The sequence below is a fragment of the Strix uralensis genome, chromosome 7, assembly GCF_047716275.1.
Source record: "Strix uralensis isolate ZFMK-TIS-50842 chromosome 7, bStrUra1, whole genome shotgun sequence".
Taxonomy (NCBI): Eukaryota; Metazoa; Chordata; class Aves; order Strigiformes; family Strigidae; genus Strix; species Strix uralensis.
In genome coordinates this window covers 18470490-18491444 of record NC_133978.1, presented here as the reverse complement: position 1 = coordinate 18491444, position 20955 = coordinate 18470490, and the positions used below count along the sequence as shown (strand labels likewise).

Genomic DNA, 20955 nt, shown 5'->3' with positions numbered 1-20955 from the left:
ATCAGCTCACCATTTTGGCTCAAGACTTATCCCTCTATTAATATCACTTAACAAAGATCATCTGGAAGAATGCAAATTAAAACTTAAAGACTTTAAGGGTTTTCTGCAACATTTGCAATGTCAAGGTAGAAAGTGAGTAAGGGAAAAACATTGCTATTGTCTTCTGTCTCATTGCTTTTATTTCAAAACAGATTTTAATTGCTCCAATTAATATAAATAAGAAATGAGGACATTCTGATACCCTGATGTTTCCTCTGTTCTTTCAGGAAGATAACATAGTTAAATTGCCTAAAGCAGTGATTAAGACATCAGAGTATTTTAAAATGCTCATCTGATTCCACTACAAGGGTTTGAACACATTTTGTGATTCTATTTTGTTCATGCACTGTAGATGACAAGTGATTATTTAAAATGGCTTGATAACCTTTATCCCATGAAGTGTCATACATAAATGGAGATATGATACAATTTCAATTAACAATATGTCTGAAGGATGTTTGTCTGGATTTGAAGTAGTGGTTTCCTAGTCAAAGTCCTATTTCCAGAAGTAACTTTCCTCGCCTGGAAAAAACATATTGTACCTTCTTTATTTGAACTTATGAAATGTGTTGACATTGTGCTGTTGTTGGGCTTGAGGGAAGGAGGGGGGAAGCTTTTGGTGCGACTATCAGAAGTGAACAACTGTATATGGGTATATTGAGATAATCGTGTAAAAGGAAAACTGGCTGAACGAGTTTCAAAATGTGTTATTTCTTCATTATCTAGCACTTTATAATTAACTGTTCTTTTTTTATTATTTCAGGAAGCTGCCACTTTTGCTAGAGAGCAAGGCTTTGAGGTGAGTTAACCCACAATTGCACACTAAACAGATCCTAAAGGTTTTTTTTCTTGCTGATAATGAAGTTCTTTTGGACAATGATTGATGTGCTATTATACTCTCCAAGCCTCGCAGCGGTTGCCATGGAAACTTGGCAGTCGTCATGGTTTCTTTGTTCTGCCAGCTCAGTGTTATGACGCACTCTGCTAGGTCTGCACCCAACATCGCCTACAGATGTTATTTATTGAATTTTGAAAAGCCTCTTGGGAAGCCGAGAGGTTGGGCACGGTTTCAAGCTGCCTCTGCAGATATGGGACCTGTCAGTTTGTTCAGTTAAAAAGCTACCTCATTAGCTGCATTACACTCCATAAGGATTCACTGCTAAAGCAGTGGTGAGGCAAGACTAAATAGTGAAATATAACACCGCTTAAATAACTTAAACCCTGCCATATGCGGATTATCATTATGCAAATGAATTTTAGAAAGGTTGTATATAAAATTGTTAGGTACTGATTAATGTAAACCATGCTTCTACAAACAGCTTCCTTTAGAAGGGGTAGTGTGGAATTTGTGTTTCGAAACATATTCTAGTTGGTGTTTTCCATCTGTGCTCTAAAAATGTATGATCCACTTTCTTGAAGTAAACACTGTTGATTTTACAGTGATTTTCAGAGCTTTTGATTTCATCTTCTTGAGGTATTATTTGAATAATATCTCCCATTGGCTAAATTCAGATAATTTAATCTGGTGAGCTATCAGCTATTGGTGTCTAATGCTGAATTCAAATAGGCAGGTTTTAAATACTATAATTAATGTGACAACAGTTGTGCTAATTTTGCAGATAGTAAGTGATCTTACTGAAATCTAAATTGCAGAACTGAATACACATAAATCCTTTTACATGTTTTTCCACTGGAATAAGACCCACCTTAATTGATTTGTTTGCAGTGTAAAAGAATAGATAGGAGTTTGACTGCTCAACACCCATTTTGCATAAATAATAGAAGCCGCGCAATTCAAACCGCATCACTTTAAGAACGTGCTGCTTCTGTGTGTGGATGGTTGCATATAAAAAAATGAGGGAAAGACTGACAGCTTTTGTTCTACAATTTAGATTTCTTTAGAACCATACACCAGCAGGTACATCAATGCCACCAGTGTTTTAGATATTAAAATTGTGGGCTGTCCCATTTCATTTTATGTCTCCCAAATTCATGTGGCTGCTTTGTAGAAATCAAGACTTTTTATCACTGTCAATTTTCATTTGTATAATCTGTGTTGTTAGCATAAAAATACACTTTGAGTTTATTCTATCAAATGAATGAATTTCACAGATGCCTCCAAATATAATATGAAGCATAACAAATTATTGGTACCCTCTGGTAGCTAGACAATAAAAAAGAAAGGAAGTAGTGTGTTAAGTCTACCCATTCTATATTTTTATTGCCCCCTTGAGCTAAAGACTTTGATTGTGCCTGGTTTAAATTCAGTTCTAGTGACAAACTGCTTTTGCTGGTGTCTGCTAACTACCATCTTATTAACCTTTCCATTAGTGCTTGCTTAGAGATTTTAGCACAGTTCCTTCTGAACATCCTAAATCTGCCACATTTGATTACAGCATATCAGTAAAGTGCACAATGATTATGATCTTACCTCTTACTACCCCCTTGCTTGGCAACAGCTCACATGTCAAGTTTACTGACAGAGATGTGTAAAACTTGGTAAGTGTCCACAGTCTTGTTTTCCCATTGGGCTGTGGAGGCACAAAAAAAATCACACTACTAATGAAGTATCTTAGGGAAAACTTAAAGAATTTCAATTAGCCTTTCAATTAAAACCAAGAAGAATTTCCAGCAACTCTCAAAAGTTTGTAAAATTGATTCTGTGATTTATATTGAGAATAGAAAACTGGTGAAATGTGGAAAACTAAAGGAAAGGGTGACCTTGAGTGACCAGGGCAAAAATCAAGAGAATATTGATCATAGAAGTGATGAAAAGTTGCTGGTTGCTGAATTTGAATTGCAGCCTGGAAAGAATTTTATGTTTTTACAGAAGTTATCAGAAATCTTTTAGCATAGAGAATCAGTTGTGACTGGGTTGTTTTTAATCTTCTGCTTTTCTACCTCCCAGTAATTTCAAGAGTTTATGTGGACTAAATGCATCTTTTAAACATGGATTGAGTTAAGTATATCTGAAACAATTTGGGGGGGGGGCGGGGGGAAAGAAAAAAAAAAAAGAAGTAAAATCAAGTCAACTTCAGGAAAAAATACACCTTTTCTGAAGAAATAAAATCTTGTCATAGGCAGTAGAAAACACTTCCGTGACACAAATCTGTTTTTTTCTTTGTAAGAGAAACCACGTTCAAAGGAATTTTATTTTTATGTTTCACCTTACCAAGAGTTAGTTTTCAACTGTACTTTGCTAAAATACAAGGTATTTTTGTAAAATCAATCACGATATTTGAAGACCATTATTTCCTTCATTTTATCTCCTGACCAACACTTATCTGTAATTATCAGAAGTAGAACATTACTTCTGATGCAGTCTCTTCCTGAAGTGCATCAGTGTTTCCTTTTTTGTGAATTTCATGTTCTCTGACATTTTAAAACTATTAAATAAATAGTAAATTCACTGTCTGTGAAGACACTGCTTCATCCTAATTGCATGTTGCAGTCATCTCAGTAATCCATTACAATAGTCACAATTTTTATCCCGGGGAAGCTCTTAGACTTGGTTCCCCTTGAAGTGGTAGAATGGTTGTCAGTATATTTTAACTGGATGTTTATAATAGGTTTCAAGTACAAAATTGCCAGGAAAAAGGTTTATGAGGTTTTGTTTTTACAAAATGGTAACTTGCTGTTTATTCTATGTAGGAATTGTGAAAACAAAATCCTACTTTAACATAAAACTTAGGGTTCAATTCTATCTGTCAACCCAAGAAGTAAAATGACATGAATGGAACAGTTGGTATCTAAGGGGTTAGTAGCAGCTGCCATGCAAAATAATTTCTCCTGTTAGAGACAGAGGTCTCCTCCTAGGTATGTACTGGTTGGGTAACCAAATTAGAGAGTTTTGGTACCCTGGACCAGATTTAGGTCTTCCAAGTTGATGAGGTACTCTGCACAGGTCCACTGTTTTCAATGGATTTATGCCTGTTTAGGTCAGGGTGATGGTAGTCCCAGCTGTAGTGTATCTGTTCAGAGGCAAAGATCAGAAGACAGTTTGACTAGCAGTTTTAACTGTATGCAGTTTTTTACATACCTCTATCTGATCCTGGGATATCCGATTTACTTTCTTGACATGCATATATTCCGCTTACTTGCTGGAATGAATGCCACATGCAAGGCTTTTCAGGTGCAGCATCAATAGGCAAATCATGCTTTTGTGAGATTTGTATGTTAGCTTTGTTAAATAAGATTCAAGTATATAATTGGATATGTGTGAGTATCCTGGGAATATGGGACACGTTATAGAGGCTTTAGGACCACAAACCGGTACAGTCTTACCACTCAGCCATGTCTGTAGATACAGGATGTATAAGAAACTCTCAATAAGTATGCAAGTATGAGTCAGTGCAAAACAAATATTATTCATTTCAGCTATTTGAAAATATTGTGTATATTCTGAGCAGAAATAGATGACAACATTTAATGATGTTTGCCTGACAATGAAATGAGGAGCATAGTACCTCTGCAGTCTTAAGCTGTAAATATTCACATATTATAAAATGTCACACTTGTACATTCAAAGTACAACATAATGGTAAGGTGGGTTTTTTTCCAATATATTGTGGAAAAGTTAAAGCCAACACTGAGGTTGCAGCTCTGTCACTATATAAGCTATATATATTATGTATATATATATTTTATTCTCTTCCTTTGAAAAAAATTTAGTATAGAAAGTGATTTTGGCTAAAATGGCCAAGTTAATTCTCGCAGAAGATGCTATTCAGTTACTTTTAAAGTCTGCAATCAGACACAAGTCTCCAAACCACTCTGTTTTGAAATTTCTGCGTTTTAAAAAATTGCCTTTTTTCCCCTAAATACCTTCCTTCTACTGTTACATGCCGATTATATATTTAATTCTTCCCAAAAACATATGTGCTTTTTACTTTCGCTGTCTACTTTATTTCATCCTTTACCATCATTCTTCACTAATCTTTTTCCTCAGGGTCCTCTTTCCCTCATATAAGTTCATCTTTATTCTTTCTTAAACTGAAGAAATCATCTCTTGATTGTGCCATTTTCTTCTATTATAACTTCCTCATTTTCCTTTTAAAATACAAAGTGCATGTAAATACATAGCACAAATATCTTCAAGCTCTGATTTCTGTGCCTGCTTTGCTCCACTGTAAATGCGCTTAATAAAGTCCCTAGTAGCCACTTCCCACTTAGCAAAAACTAAACACCTCTCTCCTCTTTCCTTTGATCTCCATGATGCTTTATTGCATTTTCTAGTTCATGGATCTCTTAATTATCAAGGCCTAAAATAGTTCAGAATTTAGGTGAACCTTCAGAATCCTACATATTACCAAGCTGGAGGCCTGTGGTTCTCCATACACCCCCCTTTGCAACAGCTTGTGCCACCAGCTGATACCTGCTATTCACAAATGTCTTAAAAAACCATTTCAAAACAGAAGAGCAGCAATTTCATTTTTTTTCCTCTAGCGTCTTTAAGGGACTCCTTGCCTTTTGAGAATTAGGGGTAAGATGGCCCCTGTTCACCATCCTCAGTTCACACAGAGGGGTTCAAGATCCTTCTCTTTCTTCTGTGGTGGAGGATGTTGCCTTCTAAAAGCGATGTTAATAGTCTAAGCAGGAGGAGGGAAGAAATAACACAAATGAGAGTGTAGTATATGGAAATGAAAGATATGAGAGAATTTAAAAAAGATGTAAAGAGGCCAATAAGTAAGGGGAATTTATTTCCACGTTTAGCAAATGTGTATGAATCAGTGGGCTCACTGGCTACCAGAGCTGGGGTAAAAATTAAAGGGAGGCTAAGAGTATTGCAGAAGAGCTAGATAATTTTCACATCAATAGATACTGGTAAGTACATAACCCAGGCATATTCTCTGTCCATAAGAAACATGAAGTACTTGAAGATCAACATGATTATCTAAAATCAAGAAGTAACCAGGACTGAAGGGTATACAGATTATAGTTCTTGAAGTGTTTAACTGACCTGCTGATGAAAAATGATCAATCTTTTGTTAAAATCAGCAGCTAGAGTCAAAATGGCACATACTGTACCTGGATTTCAAAATAACACTATATGCTGATTTTGAAAGATGAAAGTCAATTTATTAGTAATATAAATTAATTGTAACAACTCTGGGAAATTACTTGAAACCACTCCGAACAGCTTTATAAATGAACTCTTATTCATTATGTAATTGTGTTAAAAAATGAGTTGAGACTCATAATGAACAGGACACAAAACAATGAAGAAAGTATTGTTATGTTTTCATATATTCAATGCTAGGCCCTCACCAAATCAGCTATGTTTCACTACAGTCTCTTGTACGCAAGAGCAAACTGGGAAAAAAAGTATGGTGTCCTTTAACACTGATATGAATAAAGTGGTACAAAGTAAGTAGCACAGAGAATAATTATAGTCTTTCTTACTCTTCCTAATGTTAAAAAAGTAAAAGAAAAAAATATAAATTATGGCAAGAAATAGGTTTACATATACCAAAATTAATTTGTAGAACTTGCTGACTTGAGATAAATCTGAGAACAAAAGCTTCCCACATAGCTTTGTAAAAGGATTTGATGCTTATACAAATAACTGGAGTACCTATATTTAGATTACATTGAAAACTAAGTAAATCAGAGATTTAAATCCTGGTGTTTCAGATCATAAGGCAACTATGAGATTAAGAAGGATAATAATCTAATGACAAGTTGTGCTGTTAGAGTTTCTTGCATCAAATTAAACGTTTCAAACTTGTTGCTGTCAAAGACATTGAATGGATGAGAGGTTTGGTTCAGTATGCCAGTTTCTCTGTTCCTAGCTACGTGCATTATGGTATACAAAGTCCTTTAAAGCAAAGATTCCTGAAATTTTTGCAGCTTAGCCTTACTTCAGAAAATCAGAGATGTTCTGTGCCCCACGGAGTGTACCTTTAACCCTTTGCTTCCCTGCATCTCAATTAGGCAACCAGCTAGTGAGCACAGAGCATATTCACCTGGGCTCCACACCCTCTAAGGTGCCATAGTGTACAGTCAGTTTACTTGCTGAGTTCAGTTGCTGTAGGGACATTAGAGAAACAGTATTTGTAATCCTGCTGAAATCAGAGGGATTATAGTACTATAAAACCTGGCTAAATTGGATGAAAGTCAGGCTCAGAGTTTATCCAAAGTATTCTCTTACCAAATTTATTTTTAATTTTATGACAGGTAAGGTTAGAATCCAGTCAGCAGCAAAGAAACCCACTAATTGCTCATTAGAAAATGCTCTGTAATTCCTTTGTCAGCTTTGCAGTTTTGCAGCAATTGGAATACCTGAACTATCATTATCAAGATTAAAAACAATGGTCTCATAGTACTACATAAACCCTTAGGAGAATTAAGTATTCCTCCCTTTAAAAATCTTCCTCTGATGATAATAAAGTCTATTTTATACCTAACCATAAGAAAATAAATCTTTGATCTGCTAATAAAGTCTAATCTTTCACCACTCTAGTATGCTGGTAACAAGAATTTTCTTTCTCTCTGTTAATAGACTGAAGACATTAAAGAGATAGCCCGGAAGACACAAGCCCTGCCAAAGGTGAACACTAAAAGGCAACGAATCGTAGTTTTTACCCAAGGGAAAGATGACACTGTAATGGCTACAGGTACATTTTTGAAATTTCTGTTGTTGCTCACAGTAAATATTCTAGTTAATCAATTACAAGTTGTGGTTTTACAAATTATAACTGTTAAATGGTAGTCAGAGCGTTTGCCTTTTGATGTTAGCCCGTGTTTCTCATCTGTTATGCTTTTAATTGTTTTAAGATTCAGAATTTAAGTTAATATTTCACAAGAATGTCTGAGAATTTAGTTCTGAACATCTTAAGTTCTTTTTTTATAGCATAGATCTAAAATAATTGATGCAGTTGGTTTTACTCAGATTTTTGACTTGAGATTTTATCTGTGTAGCCATCTTTGCTGCAAACAAGAACACACTATGCCTGCTGAGAACAGCTGTGCAACAGTATAGTATATTTAAACATTTGTGAAGAGGAGGAAGTGAAATCCAGTACTAAGTGAATTTCCAGGCTTTTTTGCTTTGAGCAGAAAGTCTCACTTTAGCTTTTCTCAGCCGTCTGCTCTTCTATTCTCAAAGGAGTATGCGGGAAAAAGGTGTTTTAGCAGGGATACAAGTAGTTTGTGCTGTCTAAATTGATGATGTACGACGCACAGATTTAAGCATTATAAACATGACTGCCTACCTTTTGACAGTCTCTTTAATTCTGTCCACCTATGCTTCTAGACTAAATAAAGCTATTAAAAACATGTGCTGTGGCAAGCCATTTTAGTCATTCATTCCTTCACAAGGTAAGTTATTAGTCAGGGCTGAATTCCTTCTTTGGAAACCAAGTGAGGTTGAGGAAGCTTTGCACCTGAGGGACTGGTGCTTACTCACACGATATTTGCCTCAAAATCAGAATTGGCTTCAGACTGTGGCTGCAGGGCTAGGCACTAAGTAGGTATGTCACTGCTATATAGATCATTCTTAGCAGCAGTTTGAATGATTTCTCCAGTAGTTTGCTTCTTCCCCTATTTTGTTAGCTACAAAGTGGTTTAAAGCAAATAGAAAGCAGTCATTGAGAGTTGGGTATGTGTATCTCACTGAATAATGGTGGAAGTGTTGCTTCCAGAAAGTTACTGCATTACATGAATGGCCCATATGGAGGCACTGCACCTGAGTATTGTACTTTTGACTGAAAAATAGCAGTATACAAATGTTTTTATAGATGAGCTGGTAATAATGGTAGTAAATCTAAATCTTATATGTAACCCTCCTGTGCTCTTATTTCATTTTCACTGTGTACTTATTTTATTCTTCAAACTGGAGTTGTTAACAAATCCATTAATCCCTTCTTTGATATTTTTACAACTGGGAGCTTATTTGACGACTGACACTTGCTAATCTTAGTTGTTTGTTTGCTATGAAATGAACTTAAATTAGAGAATGCACTTTATATACATGATAAATGCAAGATGGATAGAGAGTGTATGCAATGGTGTCAGCTACAAAAGCAAACATGATAAATGTTAAGGCAGTTTTGAGCCGTGGGATAAGCTATTCAGTGCACAAGCATAGCTGAATCTCTTTGCTATGTTGTTATTCATGGCAGCCAAATAAATGTCAATAATAAAAGAGAATTAAAGATTTTCATTTCCCAGAGGCAGTCCTCTAATACAGCTTGATCTTTCATTTCATTTGTAATTCGTTCTCATGTCAGGATGCAATCATTCGCCAGGCTCTGTGTGTCATGTTAAGTCATTTAATAATGATTAAGAACATAAAAATGTTTGGCCTGTGGGGCAATTCTTGAAAGAGATACCAATTTGTTATTGTTTTCCCCCTTTTTCCTTCCTTTGGTGTGGATCATCTTTTTCCCACCTCCTCACATTAAAATAATAATGAAAGAAGGAAAATGTGTCCCTTGATTTAGCATATGATAATACCACAGAATGGCATAGAGTACTACTAACACACTTATTTCAACACTAATTAGGTCTAGTTGGGCTTTGAAACCTGCAGTGGAAAGTGTAAAAAGTTTCTAAATTATATTTGGAAGAATTACTGCATTTAGGCGTAGTTACCAGTATAAAATTCATTTACTTTTTCTAATGCACAGAAGAGGAGTACATTTTTTGAAAAAGCAGGCTGTGTGTAGCTATTTATCCTGCCTTTCTGAGGAAACATTATAGTCTCAAAGAGTTTGTGGCTAGATTAAAATAGTATTTGCACAGTCAGCTATAGATTTGGATATGGTTGTTGGTACCTTCTGCTTTATATTTTGTCCAGGATAATAATAATAGCAACATGTTTATTAGCTGGGAGATGTTTCTGTCAGTAGTGACTCAACCAGAGGAGATCAGTGTCCAGGCAAAGGTCACTACTCTTTCTTCCCTTCTACTACTGCCTTTAACCATCCTTCATCAGCTGTTGGGCAGATTACATATTCCAATGGACTTAGTTTATGTCCGAAAGAGCACAGGATGGAGCTGGAGCTTACAGGTGCAAGGGTAAGACTCCAAGGTGAATTTGGCCATTGTGGGTTTTCCACCTTTTGTTCCTCCTCCCCTTCCCCATTTTCCCCATGGAAAGGTCTCTGCTCTCTGGCAGCAGCGTGGAGCAGCATTACTGGGAGCCATGGGGAGTAGAAGTTGAATGGCTTGGGTTAGGCTGCATTCTGTGAGGAGACACAGCTGGATGCCTTCCCCTGCCCCCTTCTTTGCCTTCCTCCTGCCCACGCATGGCAAGATGAGATAGGCAACACTGAGGCTGTGAGAGCATCCTTAACAGAGCTCTTTTTCCTCTGTCAAAGCCTCTGCGTACTGTCCAGGACAAGGCAGCCATGGGACTAGGATGAGAGGGGCTGGGTTATGAGAGGAGGAGTGCACGTCTTCAGTGAGTTATGTGTAGGCTGAATGGGGGCTCAGGTAATGGAAGTAATAAGGAGATGCACATTGATACAGCTCTGGCTGGAAGGAGGGGAAATAAAATGGATAAAAGGGGTTGTTGCAGGTTGCCAGCTCATTTGTGAAAGGGCACAGAATTACAGGTGCTAGAAAATAGATGTGGAATTTCCATTTTTTCTTTTTTTCTTGGTGGGATGAAGAAGGCCAGATACAGCTAATCGTTACATGTGGAGAGGACTGAGGAAACAGTTGTTGATTCCTGGACATTCCAGAGAATGGAAGAATCGACAGGTATTTGATGAGTAGAGCGTAGGGCAGAAAGGCACAGTTTGTTACCAAAAGGAAAGAAAGATTGACCAAAAAGTTCTGAGAATATAACTCTTATAGACAAGGGAGAGAGCTTAGACTGAGACAGCTAAAACATCTAATTCCTCCAAAAATCTGGCCTAGCTGTACCGCAAAGATGTTTAGTCATCTTACGAATTGCAGCAGTTTACACAGCATTGGTTTAATGCCCACCAAAACCACTGATAGCTCCACCTCAAACTGACCACAAGCTGTAGGCACTCAGGCATGGATTTGACAAGCATCTTAGAGGTCCATGCAACTGGAGCAGATCATGAAAACGGTGAGAAGCAGTAACTGCATCAGCAATCCCAATCTAAGCCATTTCCATTTGTCAGTCCCCTTTCTCTGTCTGAATTATTTGTGGTTTCAGAGGAAAAATTTCTATCTCTTTATCATGGAGCACACTGGGTCTTTCTCCTGTCTGTTCGTATCTTCTCCGTCACAGTACTTCAGCCCCAAGGCCCCTTTTCTCTCCCCTTCCTTCCTGTTGTCTGTCAGTAGGAATAATTGCAAGGAAGAGGCAAGCTCAAATTCAAGCTGAGTGTGATCAGTGTGTTTTATAGGGAAGGAAAGGAGTGTTTAGAATTGGCACACAGGAGCTGTGGCAGATGAAATGTTGACTAAATTAACTGTCAACTTCTAATAAGACTCCACAGAGCATGTGCGAATGATCGTTGTCTGAAGTTTTCCTCTTAATGTCATAGAATCATAGAATGGTTTGGGTTGGAAGGGACCGTTAAAGGTCATCTAGTCCAGCAGGGAAATCTTCAACTAGATCATGTTGCTCAAAGCCCCGTCCAGCCTGACCTTGAATGTTTCCAAGGATGGGGCATTTACAACCTCTCTGGGCAACCTGAGGTGCATTTTTTTATGATGTCAGATTTTATCTTTTTACTGAAGAACTTGAAGGCATTGGATCTTCTCAGTGACCCTAAGAATTAGCATTGACAAAAACATTGTAATTTTCTCTAGCATCAGTCCCCAACATGACTGAATTTTGATAAAACTCTCTTGAAAAAAAAAATAGCCTGTGAGAGACACCTGTGACAAAACATTTCAGTACAGAGGATTATGGTTTGGAAAAGGTACTGATAACTGAAAATAAGCTCTGTGGACTTGCTTACCAGAAAAATTTATTTGAGGGACAGTATTGGGTTGATTCCTTGTGTGGATGCTCCTTGTCCATACTGGAAATTACTATCAAGACTGATCCCACTACGGCAGCCTTGTTCCATCATATCCCTCTTCCCAGGCCTGAGATTCTGGATTTGACTGAAGGTTCCTGAGCTAATGGGATACATTCATTTTATGTTTCAATACTGTTTTCTGTAACCACAAAAAATACATATGCAGGGAAAGCGAGGAGAGTTAATGAACACATGGAATCTTCTGATTTCAGCAGCTGGAGCTTTTAAGAAATGCACCAAAAATCACAAGCTCTGGCAAGAACATATATGTCACATCTATATGTGTGCTATAACATTTGTCAGAATCAAATGCTGTGAAAGCTATCCCTTTTACAGAGTTGCTCATAACATTTTTAAAAAATTGCTTTTGGTCAGATACATTTTATGACTGGTCTTGGCCCAAAGGGAAATCTTTGGAAAGTCTGAGCAAAATCAGTTCAGCAATGGAAAAACATACTTTTATATTGAAATATTTGCATAATTCAAAAACAGCTGAAGCTACAAACTTTAAACTTGGCTTGTTTTATAGCTTTAATAGAGGAAAGAAAAACAATCCAAATTTAAAGAAAATCACTCCAGCATTTTTCAAGTTATGAATGATGAAATCTGGCATGTTCATACGTGAACATAGAATTTTCCATTCTTTTTTCCCCCCAATGTTTGCAAGACCACCTCTGTTATGGGCACATTTGTAATAACCTCATTTGTTAGAATATGGCAGTAAAAATGGATTTTTTTTAAGGATTCAAGCATTAAAGCCACCTCAGTTGGGGCTATTAACCACTTACATCATCTTCAGTTTTTGGGGTACATCACTTGAGATATTTCAGGAAATGTATTAGCAGTGCTGGCAAATGTGGTAAAATGAGAAGGGTCCATCTTAAAAATTTCTTAGTGCACCTACCACTGAATATAGGTCATACTGAATTTCTACTTGTTATTATTGTTATTTAATCTATTCCATAAATTAAACAGCATGTGCAGTGTAGCTACATTAATATGTTGCCATAAAACTTGCAACATTACCAAATTTTAGAGCCAGCCTACTAAGCTTTTGTTGTTGGAGTAGTACTAGGCATTTGCCTCTACCTATTATCTGAAACAGGATAGATACTGAGCTAAATGGGTGTTGGTGTCATCCAGTACAACTGTTCTTAAGGTATGAACATATGCAGATATGTTCATAAATTAAAAGTTTCTGTGTTTGGATAGAACCAAAACCTGATCTAAATTAAAATAACAAAGGTATGGATAGTATGTTTTTATGAATGATGAAGCTTCTTTTACTTTGTAAGGATATGTTAGATCTTAAATATTTTAGGAGAGTTTTTAAACCATTTGTTTTAGAAGGGTTGTCAAAATTGTGGAAACTAGGGAGTTCTTAAATCATAATGGCATGGTGCTGTATGCTTTTCGGGGGAATAAAAAGGCCTGATGTTAAAGCATACAACTTACTCTAAACAGAGGTCAGTAGGTTTTGCTTGTCAGGTTGTGCTGCAATCATACACCAGCAAGTTAGCTTGTAAGACTATCTATAAAACATAGAAGTATTTATTACTATTGACACTGCTGACATTTTATGGTGGGCCTGTTTGCAGCTTCTCTTTCTGGAAGTTACTGAGTATTGTGTGTTCTCCTCTAAGAAGCAAGAAAAAGTTATTTTTTTCCTTACTCACAGCTTTCATGCTTAGCCTTCCAGACAGGAAAACCTTGACTAGCTCTTTTTATCAGCCAGCCTTTCTTATGTGTTTACACAAACAAGAGTAGTGTCTTGGACCTGGGGAAATAGTAGTTGGGTTATATTACAGTGTGCTCTCTTTTTCACAGTATTGCACACTGTCACTCTTCCCTATCCATTTATATTCACAAATAGAAAAGTTTAAAGAACAAAAATGGATTTAGGAAAAAAGGAAATTTTAGTCTGCTATTGGCATAACAAATGAGCCAGGAAGCCCAATAAAATTATTTTTAGTTTAGTTGTGACTTAGGAAACCACAAAACCTAAATTAATAATGAACATTTGTTGATAGGGATTAATGAGTAACAAAGCTGGTAATACCTTTTTGTAACTGAGACCATTCATGCTTTCATGCTGTGGGGGAGAGGCGATCTGAGCATTTTATTAGACAGCTGAAACACATTATTGAAACCTAAGTTCCGATACTGGTCTCTTGACTGGACTTAAAAGCGTATTGACTGTTGCATCTCAAAAAATGCATATACATATATGTAAATAGATATATGTATATAAGTAATGTGTGTGTATGTTTCAGTAATTTCATATTGATTTAAGAAAAGGATGTCCTTTCTAGTCTAATGCATTAACACACCAGTTTAGTCCAGAAGCTGGGAAATCCCCTTTTCATGTGCAATCACTAGAAATAAGGAATTTTCAAGGCAAAACTGTGCCTCTTATTAAACCTAGCTTGAATTTCAGGTGCTACAGTGAATTTACATTCCGGCATTCTGAAGAAAAATTACCCCTTTAAGCTGTGAAAAATGCATGTTTGTTGAAGGACAATAAATATAGGCCCCTATCCCATTCCTTAGGACTAGGCAGTATTTCCTCTGACACAGAAGAATTTCTATATTTGTTTCCAAGATACAAATACATAGATTTAGGAAGTCAGTTTTTGTACCATAATTCTAAAAAGGATTCTTGGAGGCATAACTGTTAATATACAAATCCACTGCTTAGGCAGTAGAAATTATATGGTGCTGGAGAGGCAATATAGAGTGAAAGAGTGGGAGCAGGACTGGGGCAGATCAAAGGTATGTCTAATGTGGTATCTGCAACAGTGTACAGTAGTGGGTGCCTGTAAAGGTGGATGAAACCAGAACAAATCTATAGTGATACTTCCATGTTACACTCTCCTAGCTTCCAGTGATCTGTAGCTTGGGAATTTCTGAACTAGAGATGTTGCCTTTGTGCTCAATAGTCCAAAATAGGATTTTACTGTACATAATGTCTTGTGAAAATGAGTGTTACAGACTCTCTGATATGTAAAGAAATACCTCCTCTTATTTGTTTGGATTCATCCACTTGAGAATCTCACTGACTATATCCTGCTGCTTATATTGCATGGCCAGTTCATAATCATTCCATAGGCAATGCCTTGTTACTTTTGATTTCACAGAATTCTTGCTTATCTCCCTGTAACTGGTCTTTTTTCCAGGCTCTTCTCCCATTCTGTTTACTTGTTCTTTGTTTGCTCTGTAATTCTGACACCCAGGCCACCCTTCACTGCACCTTTTTTCAGGTCTGCTATGTTCTTTGTGAATGGGGGACCAGAATGTTCAACTTGCAAGTGCCTGAGAAGTTTACAAATTGGTTTAATTTTGTTATTTCCTTTGTTCTGTATTCCTCTCTTAATAATTCCTAACATTTTATTTGCTTTTCTGGCTGCCACTGATGATTGATCTGACATTTTCATAGAATTATCTGTTATAACTTCAAATTTTCTTTATGGTGTGGTAATAGGTGGTTTAGAGCCCATCATTGTGTGTTTAAAGCTAGAATTGTTTTTTGTATGTGCACCTTTTTTACGCTGATTGACAAAGAATTTTATAGTCCATTGGTGTAAGACACTTTTGCAATTCTTCATGCTCAACTTTTGTTTTTACTAACCCAAATGAGTCTAAAATGTATCACAAGAAGATGGCACACACACTACACTGAAGAGCTTCCCCTCAGAAATGGGGAGGTGCTACCCATAAACAGGTATGCAGTTAACTTCAAGACTGGACTTAGGCAGGGGGATTTCAATAAGGCCACCTCTTAAACCACCTGAGGCCTGTCTTGCTTGACTCTGGAGAGCAAAGTTAGATCAATTTACAGTAAGATACTGATTCAGGTGCCATTAAATCCTACATGGACATTCTTGTTAAGGAAAGTATCTTAGTACACTGTAGCTTTTTTTTTTTTTTTTTTGAGAAATTAGGCCTTCCATGTGATATTATTCCTCAGTTAGAGCCTCCACATAGAATTAATTTATTGTAAATTTCTGATGCCTCCTGTATACATGGCTGTAACATGTTAAAACTGGTACCATTTTACTGGTGACCTGAGTGAGTTCTGAGGTGGTTTGTACAGAAAAAATTACATTGGCACATAATTCTGTTTGCTCAAACCATGAAGCAACAGAACTACCTACCAGAAATCCTGAAAAGACAGAATTCTAGTAATTAAGCTTTCTGGTTACCAAGGCAGTCCCCTACTGTTCTGGGCAGTCTTGGAAGGAATGAAGATTCACCTTATTCGTTCTATGGCTACGTAGTCCTCAGAGCACAAGAGACTGACACTTGGATCCCTGGTAGTTTTAAACTGATAGAAAAGTCAGAAATCACTGGCTCTTCCTAGGACACACATTTCCATGCCCTACTTTTCCCCCACCCTGCCAGCACTTCTCCGACTGCACGGGGAACCAGTTCAGCAGCCTGCACAGGCTGGCAGAAACCTACCCTGGTGAGGTATTGAGCTCTCTGAACCCAGCTCATTGTAGGGTCCAGACAAGTGCTAGTGCCAGCATGGGAGGAGATGATGCAGCATTTGCAGTAGGAGCAGACAAGGGTGAGGCTATAGTATCTGCAGACTACAGTGGCTGAAGTATCTGTGGAACCTCACTCCGAGGCATAAAACATGATTTTTTATTTTGAACTTCCATCTAGCAACAAAGACTGTAGTTGCAAAGTTGGAAGCAAAGTTGTTCCAGGATTGGCTGGTGATATTATAGAATTATGTCTGCAAAGCAAAGAGCAAAGAATAAGGGGACAGAGCCATGAATGTGCTATCAGAAGGGAGACGATCACTTTGACATATGCTGAAAACCACTGATTTTATCATAGAACTATACTAAATGGTGAGACAGCAGAATCAGTCATTCAGTAATTGGGAAGCACTGGAACTAATGACAGCCTTCCAAATTCAGTTTGTGCTTTTCACATGTACATGTAATTGATGCAACTTTGTCAAGGTTATCCCATTTTCTGAAAATGACACCTACCCCTCTCCATGTACACCAAACATGAAATTCTGGTGACTTTTAGTTTTTAAGTAACTGTTTTTGCAGCTACAATGTTATGTCAGTCTAAATATGTCTTTCTGACTTTTTGAACAAACTGAAGAAAATCCAAAACTACAGTATTCTGTTTCATGTAAAATAATTATCCTATAAACTTTTAATTAACTTTATGCATTAAGTTCAAAGTTCAGCATTGTCCTTTTCTATATATGCATTCTGTGTTGCTGCAATATTCAGTATTGGACGCTACCCGTTTCTCCTTAAAAGCATATGCTTTAATGAGTTGAAATCCGAAACCCATGCTTTAGAGGTTTACAGTGCATAGGCTTCTCACCTCCTAACACTTAGGTTCAAATCATACTAACAGGGTGGCTATTTTATGAAATTATTCACAAAGTAATTTTTTATCAATAATTTTTAAGACATATATTTTCACTTTACCCTAATTTGGTGTAATTTAGATTTTTCATTGTAAGAAATTAAATGTATGGCTTGTTCAGCAGGTTTCATAATAGATCAATAATTTGTTGGCTTAACTTTTTTTTTCCTGTGGAGGTATGGGAAGATCAATGTCTGTAGTGCCCTAGGTCACGATCAATACTTTTAATAAAACTTCTTTTTTTTTCTTTTTTTTTTCCTTTTTTTTTGCCTTTGTACCTTTGTACGGTTTTGCTTTTATTAATGAGCTTTTCCTTTAGTTTCAGACCATTAATGGTTTTCAGATAATGTCATACTGCCCAAGGTCAAGGCCAGTTTGAACTTATAACTCTACTTATCAGTGATTAAATCTATTGGATGGGCTTAGATGTGTTAGAAGACTTAAGAGTTTGAAGTACCATTTTCTAGAGGCTCAAAGTTAAAACAAAACAAAATCTCAACCTTTTGGGAGGATAACACATTAAGGCTTTTCTTTCAATTCCTTCCTAAATAAATAGCAATTGTCTTATTTATGGATCTCATTGGTATTAACATCACAAGTATCTACTGTGGCCTTGACTGCTCTTCAATTAAAGATATTAAATGACCCATATTGAGTTTTATAATAGTATATTTCTCATTTTGCAAAACCAGTTTGTAGTAAGATAACGCATCTTTTGTTCATTAATGAAATTCTGGATGGGAGGGTAGCAACTTATCAAAGTATGTTATCAGCAGGAGTACTTGCAGAGAATGTGGTATTATTGTCTCTAAGGCTCGACCCAGTGTCTTTTGAAATCAATGGAAAGATCTCATTAACTTCATTGGATATCGATTATGGCCATGGAGAACTTAAAACAGTCATGAATATTAATGGTTTATACAGATCTTTGTGTCTTTTTGTGTACTGTACCTTGTCTGCAATCTCCAATTCAAGTTTTGTAGTCTACCTAGAGGTTATACAAAAAGTGAACTTTATGTATGCTGAAAGTTTTGATAACACATTTTATCTTAACGTACCTTCTTTGTTGTCTGTTACAAATGAGGTGCATAAAGAACTGGACCCTTTGACCACTGGTACCTAGGCAGAATATCTTCTGTAGAAGATCTTTTTTTCCATTATTTTGGTAGCGTTAGCCTTTTTTTATTAGGCAGCAGTTCACTTCATAACAAATCATCACAGGAGTTTGAACAGCAGAATCTCTACTCAGAAGGTGTCCTACAGACTCTGATAGCCTATCATCTTTAATTTAGAGATTTTATTTCCCATCTTGTGATTACAGTTGAACGAACATTGTAGAAAAGTTTAAATGATGGAACCTACATTTCCAAGCCTCTAATCTTCACCTGCTGAAATACTCACAATAAAGTAATTGCACAGAATGGAAGGAGAGTAGAATGTGGGTATGTATGATGACCCTGGATGAAAATTAACTGCAGGAACTGACCCTTTGATTAGAAGTTTCTCTGCTATAGCATCCAGTTGCAGGCAATAGAAGTTGTGGGAAATAGGTGGCTGAATGGAAGACAAATCCTTAACTCCAGGAGGGACAGAGCAGAGATCCTGCCTAGTGGAAAAAGTGGACAAAGGGGAGGTTTGAATGGGTCCTGCTTCACCTGACTTTGGGGATTTAGGATTCATTTTGTGTAAGATGACAAAACACCTAGAGTTAACATTGCAGGGGGAGGCAGGGTGAAGGTTAACTGGAGTTCCCAAAAATGGTTAATTGTCAAAAAGGCGAATTGTGAGATTTTATGATCCGTTTGGCTCAGTGATTTCCGCAGTGGGTTTTACAGATAAAGCAAAGTGAAAATTGTTTAAATGCTGTATCTCAAAAGTAGGCTGTGCACATTACTCATATACCAATGACCTATCCTTGAGACACCTGAGCATAATATAGAATATGAAATGGCAGTTTAGATATAAACCTCTGGATACCACAAAAATAACATTTGTGTAGTTGATCCCGTTTGAATGAAAGTAGACTCCAGCTTACTTTCACCGTTGCTGTTTTCTTTGTTATGAATAATAAAGTCAGTAAAGAAAGCAGAACTGACTTAAAGTATATACAGACAGCAGATTTAGTCACTACAGTAAACATGAACTGTTTCTATATTTTTAGGTTTTGGCTATACTTACTGAATGATACAATAATAATGTTTATTTAAAAAAGAATACAGAGAGTCCTCTGAAACCAGATTTAAAGTTTGCAAGGCTGTTTATGTTGATTTTGGTTGCTGTAGTCTGCTACTCTGTGCCCCCCACCGCCCTCCTAATCCATCCTGATTCCTCTGCCTGCCCCAGTGATTAGCAGTCAAAACTAAATCAGAGAGGAGTCTATAGAACCAAATATTTATGTCCCTTGTAATCCGACACTGTGATATTGTACTGTGAACCTGAAAACATGCCAGGCCACGCATTGTGGCTAAATAGCAATTGATCACAAACGAAACTGCAGAACTTTATTCCAAATTGTTGGCTTTATAAATTTGATAATAAGTACATTTCCTGATCGAATATGAAAGTGCAATAAACTATGTATGCCCTCTCTTTCCTCCCCACCTGTCCAATTGCAGAATGCTGATTGTACAGTATATTGTTGTTGCTGACAACTGAATAAGAATTTTTAGGAGCAGTTGGCTATCAAATGATGGCAAATTTAAAGGTTATGCAAATTGTGCCAGTACAGCCCAGCTTGTTTCAGACCTCTTTTCTCTATTATCATATCAATTGAGTCAGCTCATAGTAGACAAAGCAAGGTTATGGGAACCACCTAGAGCATCATGCACCATTAAACATCAATGCAGCATACATGAACATCTGCAACAACGATCTTATTAACAGAGGGTATAACGGAAGGCAATAAACAGCTTTCTTAGTGACTTAATTGTAAAAAATTTAATAACCTAATACTTGCATTATTTATCAACAGCAAGTTGGTCAAAAATTATGCAATGGTGGTGGATTAGATTACAATACCTATTGCACGCTGTAAATTACTACAAAAATATGAAGATCCATTTGTGAGCAGTTGAACACTGTAGTTAGTAGAATGCTAAATATGCAATTTTCTTTTAATCTCTGGTGCATCATGGAATATAAGTATCTGCTTTTTGCACTGACATTTTTATATTTGGCTAAAACCACATGTAAAAAAACTAAAGATTGTTTTGGTATTTCCTGCTTAACTAGACAACTTAAACATTTCAAAAATCAAGTCACAGTTGTTTTGTTGTGAAAAGTAGAATACAGAAACCATAAAGTGGTCTTTGTGTGTGCAACCAAAACGGATATTTGGAGGAACAGAGTAAAGCCTGTTAGATGTTCGTACTGAATATCTATTGTGTGTTGGCTTCTGGAGGAGTCACTGCCCTGGTCTAGGAGATGAGAGCATGTGAAGCTGTAATCTCAGATGGCTTAGGGAAATAAATACAAAAATTAAAATATGTTTGAAATTAATGATAAAGGTAAACAAGGTTTGGTTCTTCAAGGCCAAGACAAACTGCTAGGGATAGGCTAGCCTTGG

At 36.8% G+C, this 20955-nt stretch overlaps 1 protein-coding gene across 5 annotated transcripts in view; it reads left to right on the top strand.

Annotated features, from left to right (window-relative positions):
* ADK (adenosine kinase) overlaps nucleotides 1-20955 on the top strand; it is a 291237-nt gene that overhangs the window by 241869 nt on the left and 28413 nt on the right. For all 5 annotated transcript variants that reach the window (XM_074874605.1, XM_074874604.1, XM_074874602.1 and 2 more), the window contains 2 exons: nucleotides 803-838; nucleotides 7541-7655. In XM_074874605.1, the coding sequence (XP_074730706.1) occupies nucleotides 803-838; nucleotides 7541-7655 (151 nt within the window). The remainder of the gene's footprint in view (nucleotides 1-802; nucleotides 839-7540; nucleotides 7656-20955) is intronic.